This window comes from Lepidochelys kempii, chromosome 3 (genome assembly GCF_965140265.1).
Source record: "Lepidochelys kempii isolate rLepKem1 chromosome 3, rLepKem1.hap2, whole genome shotgun sequence".
NCBI lineage: Eukaryota > Metazoa > Chordata > Testudines > Cheloniidae > Lepidochelys > Lepidochelys kempii.
Genome location: NC_133258.1, coordinates 109,526,787 through 109,540,892, shown reverse-complemented (window position 1 = coordinate 109,540,892; position 14,106 = coordinate 109,526,787). Strand labels below are relative to the sequence as shown.

At 44.5% G+C, this 14,106-nt stretch overlaps 1 protein-coding gene across 9 annotated transcripts in view; it reads right to left on the bottom strand.

Moving 5' to 3' along the window:
• The window catches only part of UTRN (utrophin), a 587,482-nt gene that overhangs the window by 352,515 nt on the left and 220,861 nt on the right, over window positions 1-14,106 (bottom strand). For all 9 annotated transcript variants that reach the window (XM_073337527.1, XM_073337525.1, XM_073337526.1 and 6 more), the window contains 3 exons: window positions 13,724-13,861; window positions 13,177-13,329; window positions 1,493-1,666 (listed from right to left, as the gene is read on the bottom strand). In XM_073337527.1, coding sequence (XP_073193628.1) covers window positions 1,493-1,666; window positions 13,177-13,329; window positions 13,724-13,861 — 465 coding nt within the window. The remainder of the gene's footprint in view (window positions 1-1,492; window positions 1,667-13,176; window positions 13,330-13,723; window positions 13,862-14,106) is intronic.

The window sequence follows — 14,106 nt, the reverse complement described above, 5'->3', positions numbered from 1 at the left end:
CACTCCTCCCAGTTTAGTGTCATCCGCAAATTTGCTGCGAGTGCAATCCACACCATCCTCCAGATCATTTATGAAGATATTGAACAAAACCGGCCCCAGGACTGACCCCTGGGGCACTCCACTTGACACCGGCCAACTAGACATGGAGCCATTGATCACTACCCGTTGAGCCTGACAATCTAGCCAACTTTCTACCCACCTTATAATGCATTCATCCAGCCCATACTTTAACTTGCTGACAAGAATACTGTGGGAGACCGTGTCAAAAGCTTTGCTCAAGTCAAGAAACAATACATCCACTGCTTTCCCTTCATCCACAGAACCAGTAATCTCATCATAGAAGGCAATTAGATTAGTCAGGCATGACCTTCCCTTGGTGAATCCATGCTGACTGTTCCTGATCACTTTCCTCTCATGCAAGTGCTTCAGGATTGATTCCTTGAGGACCTGCTCCATGATTTTTCCGGGGACTGATGTGAGGCTGACTGGCCTGTAGTTCCCAAGATCCTCCTCCTTCCCTTTTTTAAAGATTGGCACTACATTAGCCTTTTTCCAGTCATCTGGGACTTCCCCCGTTTGCCACGAGTTTTCAAAGATAATGGCCAATGGCTCTGCAATCACAGCTGCAAATTCCTTTAGCACTCTTGGATGCAGCGCATCCAGCACCATGGACTTGTGCATGTCCAGCTTTTCTTAATAGTCCCTAACCACCTCTTTCTCCACAGAGGGCTGGCCATCTACTCCCATGTTGTGATGCCCAGCGCAGCAGTCTGGGAGCTGAGAAGGAGTAAACAACACTTCCTTTTTTACACCCTCCACACTGGTCATGATTTTATAGACCTCTATCAGATATCAATAATGACCTTTGATGCAGTATCACAATAGTGGATAGGCACTGTTAGAAAAAACTCGCAACAATTACGCATATGCTGACTGCACAATTCTGTCGTGACAGACAGATCTAGAAAATTTATAAACCAGTACATGTGCATGCTACTATTTTCAGGGTGTCCCTATATGTTCATTTTGTTCAGATGCTTTATTACTTCACCAACTTCAGTGATTTAATTCTGAAGACATAAATCCAGCTCTCTCTTCTGCAGCCATGCAGGTCTCCCCGGCCTTGGAACCAGTGTGCTTCTGCTGCAGAAGGAGAGGGCAGTCTCTTTGCATCATCTGCATCATCATCCTTGCTCTCTTCAAAATCTTTCCTCAGCAGAGCACAAGGTGTAAAAGAAGACTGAGAATGGACAAATGCCTAAAAGTCATGTAGGACAACTAAGGTGCACTAACCCACATGCTGTGGTTCTGCAGCTACCTCCATGGCAGAGGATGAAGGATGCTACAAATTATTGCAGCACGCATGCCAGTATGCACTGGCCAAATGCAAGGCTCTGGATTTCATTCAAATGGATAGTTCTTTTGACTTATCTTTCTGTCCTGCTGCATTATAACATACAATTGTTTACCTTCCATTAGAAAAAAAGCTTACCTGGGATTTGAACTGCATCTGTTGACATACAGCAAACTGGGTTTCAACTTGTTGCCAGCGCTGACAAACAGTGTGCTCTGCTTCGCCAACTGGGCCATATTGGGACAGGTTGCTGCTCTTCTTCTGCAAAGCAGTGAATTCCTCGCGGTGCTGTTCAAGCTCCTGAAGCAGTTCCTGCAGAGTACACCTAATTACAGCTGGCTGCAATCACTGAAAAGTTATTTCCCCCTTTTCACGCATCATTCAATGGGTAAACACACCAGAGTGGTGTATGTATATTACTACACTACTGCTTTATATATTCAGCTTTTCTCCTCCTTAAATGTGGAGATGCAGACCCAACAAGGCCTGGGGAGGAACGGTAATTTCTGCCTCACGTAATTATGTCCCTTGCAAGTTGGCTCACTCCAACTAAATCTCATGTAAATCTGGTGTTTTTCTTTTTAAAAAATTGTAAGCATGGAAATTTGGTGCCCAACTTTATCTTAAGCACCAACAGATAAAAAGCAAATCAAAGATCAAGTGGTTGAGCTATTGCCTTGGAAGAGGTGACTGGATGACCTAATTGTCTTTTCCATCTCTAATTTCACTGCTGAAAGGACAGGTTTATTAAACGTTTTGACCCATATCCTCAAAGATATCTAAGGAGTCTAACCCTTATTGCTGTCAAGGGAGATAAGCACCTAAATACCTTTGAGGATCTGGGCATCTCTCCTTACAAAATACACATCTTCAATACGAATGGAGAATACTCACTCAGAGCATACATTTTATACAATAAGGTACCTCAGTTAATCAAGCTTCCACTGTATTCCCATCTTTGCAAATAAACATCCTGTTGGTCAGGGAAATCCAGCATTTCAAACCACTCTTGCCATACACACTGAATTCTGGAAACAGGCTTTTTCATTTGAGTATTGAGATTGCTGTGTCAGTTTTTCGTGCTCATCCGAGTTAAATCTATGCAATCAGTGAGTGCGCAAATTTTCTACTTAACTACTGCAAAAGAAATTGCTCACATTTACGAAATCCTGAGGTCTTTTTAAGTAAGATGAACAACAAATACAGAATAAGAGGAAAAATGGAGAGCTTTACTTAACTATGAGAGAATATTACTTATGAGCCTCTGGTGGCTGTGTTCTGACCCAATTAAATGTCAACACCAGTGTATCAGGAAGAGAACAGCATGAATACCAGCAGCAAATTCCCTTTCAATCTGTAAAATGATCATTTGTTCATGTCAAATAATTTTCTAAATCTTGGGGGTGAGGGAGGGGAGTAATCTCAAGGACTTTAGTCCACTAATTTCCTCCTGCAATTTAAGAATTCATTTGCCTTTATCTCAGCTAAATCATGGGGTATAGCAAGGTAGGAAGAAAATCTAAATGAGAACCATCCTCTTGAAATTGAAAGCGATTTTAAAAAAATGCCTTCACACTGAAGATCCAGCTAGAAAAACACTCAGGGAAAGTTTTACAAAAGCTATAAACTCCTGATTTATGCTTCTCCAGACAATATATATTTCAAATAAACTTTGTTTCAGTATGGGTGGGCAAGGGACACATAGCATATCATCAATATTTCAGGAAAGACTATCAGCCATTCTATAGAATAAGCGTATAGAATAAGCGTATACAATCCTAAGTGGGTAGAGTCCATCCCACGCCTAACAAAAGTATACATTTATTGAGTGTTAAAGTCTTCCCCTTCCTTGGCCCTGGTTTAGTAACAGAAAGGTAACTCTTAAGTAATACTATATGAAACCCAAGTCTAAGCTTTCTTCCCAGGCCTATCTAATCCAAGAGTTGTTTCCCTCAAACTTGCCCATTCCAAATACTAGCTCCATCTTCTTGAGCGCTTATCTCATGGTTGCATATTGAGCTAGCTGCATCAGTGAGTTAAAAAAACTCACCGAACACTTTCCAATCAGGATCGAACCAGAAGTTGGAAATGCATCAGGCAAACACTGGCAGCTTAGCAGAGAGTTGTGTCAGGTTTCTAAACTGGGATACTTCCAGGGATTTTTCCTCTTCCACATAAAGCAACCTTACTGAGATCACAGGCACACAAAGAATCAAAATGTTTGCCCTTGCTGGGGGGAGGGAGGAGAAATTAAATGCTTTATCGGGTGATTCAGCATTTTTCTAGTTTCAGGATCAGACTGTCCGTTGGCTCCACAGGAACTCTATGGCAACTGGGTTCATCTCGACTGATCTTTCTTGGGAGCACAATTTCTCACTTCAGAAATGTTGACATTTAAAAAAAAAGCCTCCGGGGACATACTTGCTAGCAAGAGTTCAAGATCACTCAACTAAACAGATAATACACAAGCCACAAAAACAAACCTCTGGAAGTGGAAGTTTCACACTCTACTCAAAGCGCACCTCAGTATCAAAAGTCTGGGGGTAAAAGGGTATGAAGCAATATCGGCACTATACTATCTGAGTTTTAGACCATTACATTTGAACAGCTCATCCTCTCTGTAAATCCAACTGATTTAACAATACTGGTTACGTCTGGAAGCTAGATGATGTTTTCAAATAAAGTAACTGATTGTGAGCAACCAACCTCCACATGAAAATTCTGGTCTATCAACATTCTGTGCTACGTACATACATTCCTACATGATTTTTTACATACAGGAGCCACCTTAAAAATTTACTAATTGCTTTATTATTTAAATGCCTTTGATTCAGGAAAGCATCCTGTTCAGCAAAGCACCTTAGCATGGGTCACCTGAGTACTCAAATTATGAGTAGCTGTCTAAAGCCACATGTATCCTTATCCCATATTGAACCCGCATTTGCCCTCCTCCCACTGAGCATTCATAGATGCACGGATCTCCCTCCTCTCCCACTGTCTACTCCAGAACTCACTGCATGAGGCAAGTCAATGCTATAAAAGCTCTGAAGGCTGCAGAGGTGCCTTTTTCCTTTCTTCTCAGTGAAGATTCCACCTTCCTATCAATAGGTCCTTGCATAGAAAAATTACTCTTTGAAGGATCTTTGTTAGGGAAGAGAAAGCTGGGATGCTTGATGCCAGTTTTGCTTCAGTCTTCACTAAAAAGGTTAATGATGACCCAATACTCAACCCAATTAATATTAACAGGGGGAAGGAATGCAAGACAAAATAGGGAAAGAACAGATTAAAGAACATTTAGGTAAATCAGATGTATTCAAATCAGCAGGGCCTAATGAAATTCACCCTAGGGTACTTAAGGAACTAGCTGAAGCAAGCTTGGAGCTATTAGCAATTATCTTTGAGAACTTCTGGAGGATGGAAGAGGTCCCAGAAGACTCGAGAAGGGCAAACATAGTATCTATCTTTAAAAAGGGGAACAAGGAGGACCTGGGGAATAATAGACCAGCCAGACTAACTTCAATATCTGGAAAGATACTGGAACAAATTATCTAACAATCAATTTGTAAGCACCTCAAGGACAATAAGTTTATAAGGAATAGTCAGCATGCATTTGTCAAGAACATATCATGCCAAACAAACAATTTCCTTCTTTGATAGGATTACTGACTGAGTGGTAAGGGGGAAGCAGAACACATGATATACCTTGATTTTAGAACTGTGTTGGACATATTTGCTTATGAGAATGTCATGTGGAACTGAGGGAAAGGTGGTCTAGATGAAATTACTATAAGGTGGTTGAAAGACTACACTCAAACAGTAGTTATCAACGGTTTGCTGTCAGACCGGGAGGGTGTACCTAGTGGGGTGCAGAGGTCAGTCCTGGGTGTGGTTCTAGTCAATATTTTCATTAATGACTTGGATAATGGAATAGAGAGTACATTTACAAACTTTGCAGATGACACCAAGCTGGGAAGGATTGCAAGCACTTTGGAGGACAGGTTTAAAACTCAAAATTACCTTGACAACGTGGAGAACTGGTCTGAATTCAACAAGATGAAATTCAATAAAGACAAGTGCGAAGTACTTCACTTAGGAAGGAAAAATTAAATGTACAACTACAAAATGGGGAAGAACTGGTGAAAAGGATCTGGGAGTTATAGCAGATCACAAACTGACTGTGAGCCATTAATATGATGCAGCTGCAAAAAAAGGCTTATATGATTCTGGGGTATATTGAAAGGATTGTTGCATATAACATATAGGAAGTAATTATCCCACTCAGCACCGGTGAGGTCCCAACTGGAGTTCAGTGTCCAATTCTGGGCAACACATTTTAGAAAAAGATGTGGACATATTTAAAAGAGTGTAGAGGAGACTAACAAAAAATGATAAAAGAAGATTTAGAAAACCTGACCTATGAGGAAAGGTTAAAAAAGCTGGGCATGTTTAGTCTTGAGAAAAGACGACATGGGGGGACTGGACACCAGTCTTCCAACGTGTTATCAAAAGGATGATGTTCAGTTGTTTTCCATGTCCACTGAAAGTAGGACAAGAAGTATATGGGCTTAATCTGCAGCAAAGTAGATTTAGGTTAGATATTAGGAAAAACTTTCTAACTAGGATAGTAGTTAAGGTCTGGAACCAGCCTCCAAGGGAGGTCATAGCGTCCCTATCATTGGAAGCTTTTAAAAACAAGTTGGACAAACACCTGTCAGGGATGGTCTAGATCAGTGTTTCTCAAACTTTTGTACTGGTGATCCCTTTCACACAGGAAGCCTCTGAGTGTGACCGCCCCTTATAAATTAAAAACCCTTTTAAAAATATTTACCACCATTATAAATGCTGGAGGCAAAGCAGAGTTTGGGGTGGAGGCTGCCAGCTCACGACCCACTATGTAATAACCTTGCGATCCCCATAGCACTGGTGCTGGACTTGATGATGACTCAAGGTCCCTTCCAGCCCTATATTTCTATGATCTCTGGAAGGGTAGTCAGACTGGATTTGTTTTGAAGTACATTAAAATGCAGCCTTGTTCGCCTGTATAAGGTCTTAAGATTTTGTGGGAAATTACATTTCCCGGCACTGAGTGGAAGCAGTTCTTCATCCCACAAGGAGACCTAAGACTCCATTGGTTTACTCGTTTGTGGCTTGCTTCCTCTCAGAGATTATGTGTCAGGAATGCACAGTAGAGAAAAATCCAGAGAACTGGAAGGGACCCTTGGGTGAATGGTGAAGATCTGAAATCTGTGCTGAGAGGCCCCCACTGTCTTTCCTGTCCAAACCCATCTGGACTCAGTGTCTGAAAGGGATATGGGCAAGGTGAAAGATTACAATGGCTCACCTCAAGATTAGACAACCTCAGGAGTTCTTTAGCTATGAGATTTGTCCTTTGTTTGATGGGAAGCCTTAAGAGGCTCTTTGTAGAGTATGAGGGGGAGGAGATTGATCCTCTTGGGAATAAGCTGCTGTCTGACATGCAGGGAGATCTTAAGCATCCTGTGAAGTAAATATAGTCCCATTTTAATATGGCTTGTCTCAGGGTGCCTGCCCCCTGGTGCAGCAGTAAACCCAGACGGGTCATGCACATAGGCAGGAGTGATTAATGAAGTACCTGATAGAGCAACCAGATACAGGTTCAGCTAACAGATGTTGGGACTTAGAGTCCATCATTAACAGCCCACTGATCCTGCAGGTACACAATAGAAGGTTAAATGAGTTAAAATGCCCATCTAAAGGGGATTACCATTAATGTGAACCTGAAACCTTAATGCAGCTATCACGATATACAAAGTCGCTAAGGACAGCAGACCAGCTCTTATAACCTTATGGCTGTCATAGGTAGCTGATGCAATGGGGCACTGAATGACATGTATCACATTAATATTTCATGCTGTATAGGTCTCATTCGGAGCATGAACATTCCCCATCCCCCTCTTTAATTGGTCCTGAGTTTAAAAAGTTACTGAACAATTAAAGAGATTGATTGGTTTTAATTATGAAGCTTCATAACCAGAAATTCAGAACTGACTTCACAGATTGCCTAACCCCCAAGCTTGTCCAAGAAAGTACTTACTCCTTCACAGGGCTTTTCATTGTTACTGCATAAAATATTAAACTAATTGTCATATCAGCCAAACTATCTTGGTAGGATGAAAAGGAGAAATAGAAAAAAGAATTCGTAACCTCAGCACCTAAACACACAGATTTCTGGACAGGAACTAAATCAATAAATAGTGTCTTAGCGGAAAGTCCTCTCAGATTATTTGGGAACTTCTAGCTGTTTGGGAATCTAACTATTACACACAATAGAATTCTCATAAGTAGTTAAATATTAATTCTCAGACAAAAATTATCTTTAAAGAATTATGAGGTTACAAAGTGAAGTACTCAGAAGTTTGCACATGAAAGTGAAAGTTGCTTATGCAACCTAAACTGCACCCTCTTTTGCATGTACCTTGATAGTCCATGTTTTTTACATGATCACATACTAGTACTCAAATAATGCAAGACATCAGAATCATATTATTTTATACTACCTTGAGTAAGTGTACAGAACTTTATGCATAATGTAAAAAAATTAGTATTCTCAAAGTTTAAGAGAAATTATTTCATATGTTTAATATCTAGGTTTCATTTTTATATTCCACTGAATTACAGAATATATCATTTTTCTTTAGAAAATTAGCACACAATCCAGCAAAGATTTATGCACGTGCTTAACTTTACACACACTGAGTATCCCCACAAACTTCAATGAGACTTTTTATATTGTGTAAAGTTAAGTACACATATAAGTCTTTATACGATCAGGGCCTGACATATTAATATTTGTTTAAAAAAAAGAGGAGAAACCTAAGAAAAATATTATACATATTTCCAAGTTAAAATTAACAGAAAATAAATTTATGGGGATTTAGTATGTAATTACTTCTTTAGACAAATTTATTCTTAAATTGCGTATAAATGTGAGGAAGGGGTCCCCAAAATTGATGGTATCATGTTCCCCTGTACTTTTATCCGTATGAAAATGGTTTGTTTCCTTCTTCCAGTATTTGGTGTGTATGTACCCTTCATCTTCTATTTATGTTATATGCACACATTTTTAACACCATTTATACATGGCTGCATAGAATCCTAATGCTGCAAAGAGTTCTCTATGACACAGTGTTTCCCATGCCACCAGCTCCATTAACTTCAGTGAGCTATTCATATGCAGCTCACTGGAGAACTGAGACCACATTTACATTTTATTTACAGTAAAGCTATTACATTGTAATGGATTTAAACAGGACCACCCAAACCCAATCAATTCAGTAGCTCTTTACAGAGTAAAATTCAAATTTATGAAGAGGACCATAATAAAATACAATAAAAAATAGATAAGGTAATACAAAAATCTCTTTAAATACATATATTTCAAATTTTAAGAGATACATATGTACATGTATATTAAAACTGAATGCAATTAGAACGAATGGGTGCCACTGGAGGATGGTGGGTACATAGCTTTACAGCGCTCTTCCTCACCTCCTACAATCCACAATCATCAGCAGCTGGATTGCTTCCCCCCCTCCCCCATTTAACATTCGACAGATATTATTCTACAACTCTTTTCTTTTAATACATTTATGGATGCTGCACCATCTCCAGACATTCTAAGAAATCCTAAAAGGTACAAGCTGTCAAATCGCCCTCTTGCAGCCAAGATGGCCAACTAGGGAGAGGCTTCCCTTCTGAGACTAGATGAAATTATGGACTGGCTAAAAGTAAATTTTAAGTGAACAAACTATCTTGAGAAAAATATCTGAAGACGTAACAGATCAAAAATATTACTAGTACACATCAAGCTAATTTGCAAAGTTTGGCATCAAGATTAGAGGAAGCTGAGAACCTTAACTAGAGACAGCACTGAACACTTGCCTGTAATAAGTATTTATATACAAAAAAAAAACCGGTTACTTACCTTCTCGTAACTGGTGTTCTTCGAGAGGTGCTGTTCACGTCCATTCCACATTAGGTGTGCTCGCGTCACGTGCACAAGCATCGGAAACTTTTTCCCTTAGCGGCTCCCGTCGGGACCCCCTGAGTGGCACCACTGCACCGTGCATATATACCGCTGCCAACCTAACCCCCCCCGAGTTCCTTCTTGCCAGCAACTCCGACAGAGGGGTAGGAGGGTGGGAAATGGATGTGACCACCACATCTTGAAGAACAGTTACGAGAAGGTAAGTAACTGTTTTTTTCTTCTTCGAGTGCTTGTTCACATCCATTCCACATTAGGTGAATCACAAGCTTACCTCTGGAGGAGGGTAGCAGTCACAGAACAACTGCTCAGAGGACTGCTCTGCCAACTGCCGCGTCCTCTCTGGCCTGATGGTTGACCGCGTAGTGGGTGGTGGAGGTGTGCTCCGAGGACCAGGTGGCTCTCTGCAGATCTACTGGATTGGGACCTGTGCCAGGAAAGCCGTGGAAGTCGCTTGCGCCCTGGTCAAGTGGGCCCTGACCGCCAGGACCAGAACACCTGCGAGCTCACAGCACGCCTGGATGCAGCTTGTAATCCAAGACGAGATCTGCTGCGCCGACTCAGGGAGGCCGTTCATCCTCTCTTCTATGGCCACGAACAGCTGCACAGATTTATGAAAGGGCTTGATGCACTCCAAATAGAACGCCAGGGCTCAACGGACATCCAGGGTGTGTAGGCTGTGGTGACTCGGGTCCGTACAGGGTTTTGGAAAAAACACTGGTAGACAAATGTCCTGGCCCAAATGAAATTGGGAGACCACCTTAGGGAGGAACTTGAGGTGCGGTCGGAGCTGCACCTTATCCTTGTGAAACACTGTATACGGTGGCTCAGAGGTGAGAGCCCTCAGTTCAGACACCCTTCTGGCCGAGGTAATGGCCACCAGAAATGCCACCTTCCAGGAAGGTGGAGGAGGGAGCAGGTAGCGAGGAGATCAAACGGGGGTCCCATGAGCTTAGAGAGGACCAAGTTAAGGTTCCAAGAGGGCCTGGGGGGCGTGAGTACAGAAACATCCTCTCTAATCCTTTAAGGAACCATCCAACCACTGGGTTGGAAAACACCAAGCCCCCCAAAAACCCTGGATGGAAGGCGGAGATGGCCACCAGGTGGACTCTGAGTGAGGACGGGGCCAACCCCTGCTGCTTGAGGTGCAGGAGAATGGCTTGCACCGGGGCCTGGCACGGCTATACCTGTCAGGTCTCACACCAACAAGAGAACCTTTTCCACTTGGCCATATAGGTAGCCCTGGTAGAGGGTTTCCTACTGCCAAGCAGAATCTGCTGCACAGAAAGGGAGCACTGGCTCTCCAAGGCATTTAGCCACAAAGCTTCCATGCCATCAGGCGTAGCAACTGCAGGTCGGGGTGGAGAAGCCACCCGCCGTCCTGCGTGATGAGGTCTCCGTGTAGGGGCAGGACTACCGGGGCCTCCACCAACAGCTCTAGGAGCGTTGTGTACCAGTGCTGGTGGGGCTACGCCGGGGTGATGAGGACCACCACTGTGACTCTGCGTACCTTGAGCAGGACCTTGTGTACCAAGGAGAGCAGGGGAATCGCATACATCAAGCCCCCACCCCATGGGATCACAAACACGTCTGCCACTGACCCAGGCTGTGGTCCTGGAATGAGCAGAACAGCGGGCACTGGGCCTTGTCCCTGGTGGCAAACAGGTCTACCCGTGGAAACCCCCACCTGTGGAAGAGCAAAAGCACGACATCCACTCTGAGCGTCCACTCGTGCATGCGATATGACCTGCTGAGGTAGTCCACCTACTCATTTTGCGCCCCCGGGAGATAGGACGCCTCGAGGAAAACAGTGTGGGCTATACAAAAGTCCCAGAGGAGGAGAGCCTCGCGACAGAGCGGCGAGGAACAGGCCCTGCCCTGCTTGTTTATATAAAACATGGCAGTAGTGTTGTCTGTCAGAACTGTCACGCTGTGACCACTCAGAGTGGCGTGAAAGGTCTGGCAGGCTAGACGAACCGCTCTGAGCTTCTTCACATTGATATGGAGTGACCGCTCTGCTTTGGACCACAAGCTCTGAGGTCCCCCAGGTGAGCCCCCCATCCATGGTCTGATGCGTTGGTCACCAGCATCAGGTCCGGTTGTGGGATGGCAAAGGGGATGCCTTTGCAAACCACAGGCTGGGACTGCCACCACAGCAGGGAGTCCAGCACGTCCCTTGGGGTTGTCACTAACAAGTCCAGGGGGTCCCTGCCCGGGCAGTACACCCAAGTGAGCCACGCCTGCAGCGTCCGAGTCACAGTCTGGCATGCTTGACCATGTGTGTGCATGCTGCCATGTGGCCCAGCAGCCACAGGCAGCACCTGGCCGTTGTCATTGGAAACTGGTGCAGGGAGGTCACTGCTTGCTGGATAGCTCAGAATCGGGATACTGGAAGGCTTGCCCTGGCCTGCACCGCGTCCAGAACCGCCCCTATGAATTCCACTCTCTGCGTGGGCATGAGAGTGGACTTGAGGACATTGACCAGGAGCCCCAGCTCACGTCCACAGACGCGGAGCTCGACCGAGACCAACTCCAGGAGCGATGCCGGGATGGTGTCCTTGAACGGCGCACCATTGCCAGCTTACCCCTCAACAGCACCAGCGGCAAGGGTGCCGGCGGATTCTCCCTGTATAGGAGGAGGCTCATCGCCGACAGCTCAATGAGGTCCTTTGCTGCCTCAAAGGTTCCAGGCGTGGAGGGCTGACCCATTAAGTCCTCGAGCCCATCGTCCGCACTGAGCTCACTGAGGCCTGGGCTCGGTGGGACTCGTGGTGCCGAAGCCACTGGTGCCGCGCCAGTACAGCGGCCTTCCCGCTCTTCTTGGTGCTCAGGACCTTGGAAGGCGCCGGCCTCCTATGCCGGGAACGTCCGCGCCTTCCTTTTGGCCGCGCCACGGGCCGCACCAGGGAAGACAAGCGGTGCCGGGGCCTAGTCTGGTGCTCTGGAGCCAACAGCTTTTGGTGTTTAGCCGGTGCCAGGTCTCCCGACAGCTCTGAAGCAGTACACACCGAGGAAGCCGGAGCTGATGTCAGGTGCTCTGGGCCCGGTGGCTGCAATGCGGCTTCCATCAACAACTGCTTCAAACGAAAGTCTCTTTCTTTCTTTGTTCTTGGCTTGAACGCCTTGCAAATCTTACACCGCTCAGTTTGATGCTCTTCCCCCAGGCAACGTAGACACGAGCTGTGGGGGTCACTAACTGGCATAGGCTTGCGGCACGTGGCACAACCCCTGCGGCCCAGGGCGGGTGCTGGAAGCCTCCAAGCACCTAATCACTTAAGTGTCCACAACAAAGGTAAGCTAACTAACTGATAACAGCTGTATATAAGAGAAAGGCTAAGGGACTGCTCTCATACGAGAGAGAGAGAGAGGTTGTTCCAACGCCGTCACAGACGGGAAGAAGGAACTGGAGGGGGTCGGGCCGGGAGGGGGTATATATGCACAGCGCAGTGGTGCCACTCAGGGGGCCCCGCCGGTGCGACGGGAGCCACTAAGGGGATAAGTTTCCAATGCTCGTGCACGCGACACACGCGCACCTAATGTGGAATGGACGTGAACAAGCACTCAAAGAATAACCAATTTAAAAGAAAGTTAGACAGGGGTTGCTACTGCTCCCCCAGTAATGATAAGACAATGCTCCAGGCTAATCCCAGACTGACACAATGGAAAAATTAATACAACCCTTCTGGACACACTCCTTACCATGATGGCATCAAAAGAATATCCCTGAGCACCAGCACACAACTCTAATATGAAGTCATTTATTACCTTCACTCTTAATTTTTTAAACATCTGTATTTACCTGTAGTTTTTGTTCATCTTCGTCTCCGTGCAGTCCTGACAGATGGTGCTCTGTCTCATTCAGCCAGTTCAATAGACTGTCCTGTTCTCTCTTATATTGTGAAAACGCAGGGGAGAGCTCCACCATCTGCCTCCTTTGAAAAGACTTCAGTTCCTATAACAAAATAGGCATGGGGGGATACGCAGTGTGAGAAAAATTAATGGGGGGGGAGCGGGGTTTTACTTATTTATTTTAAATCGAGCTCAGATTCTGTTTAGTATGGGGGTTAATTAATTACAACAAGTTCTGATTGGCTCGGGGGACAGATTTAAAAATTTAGAAAATCCAACTGCAGAAACACAAAACTATAACTTTGGAGAATATTTTGGAATTAGGGATCACTGAGTTTCAGTCAGTCATTTTTTCTGTATGTACAATAAATATGCTGAAGGCTTTCATCCCCAAACCATGCTACTATGTGGTCACAATCAGATTTCAAATCGGCTTCCAGAAGTCCACCAGGTAGACTGCACCAGAAGTCAGTCATGTTAAAACTCTGAAGTCACACCTTTACATTGTTGTGCCTTGTCTGCAGAAGCAACAGCTGCAAGCGGATCTTCTCCCTCTTGTTGTCCTCCATGGGCCGCTGTAACACTTGCTCCCCACTCCGTAAAACCTCCTCAATCTGGGCTCTCTCTTCATCCATCTGAAAATTATAGAAGCCTATGGTCATTTACAGAAAGCCCAAGTTAGAGTATTCAAAATGGATTTGCTGACTGCCTGAATGCTAACAAAATTAACACTCAGACCTGTTAAGCATCCCACTGTCACCCAAAACAAATTGGAGCTGAGAAATTCCAGTTCTCCACAAGCATCAAAGACTAAAGGACATATAAAGCCATCATTAAAATAGATTGAGACAGGATGGGGAGTTCTCACTGCACCAGCCAA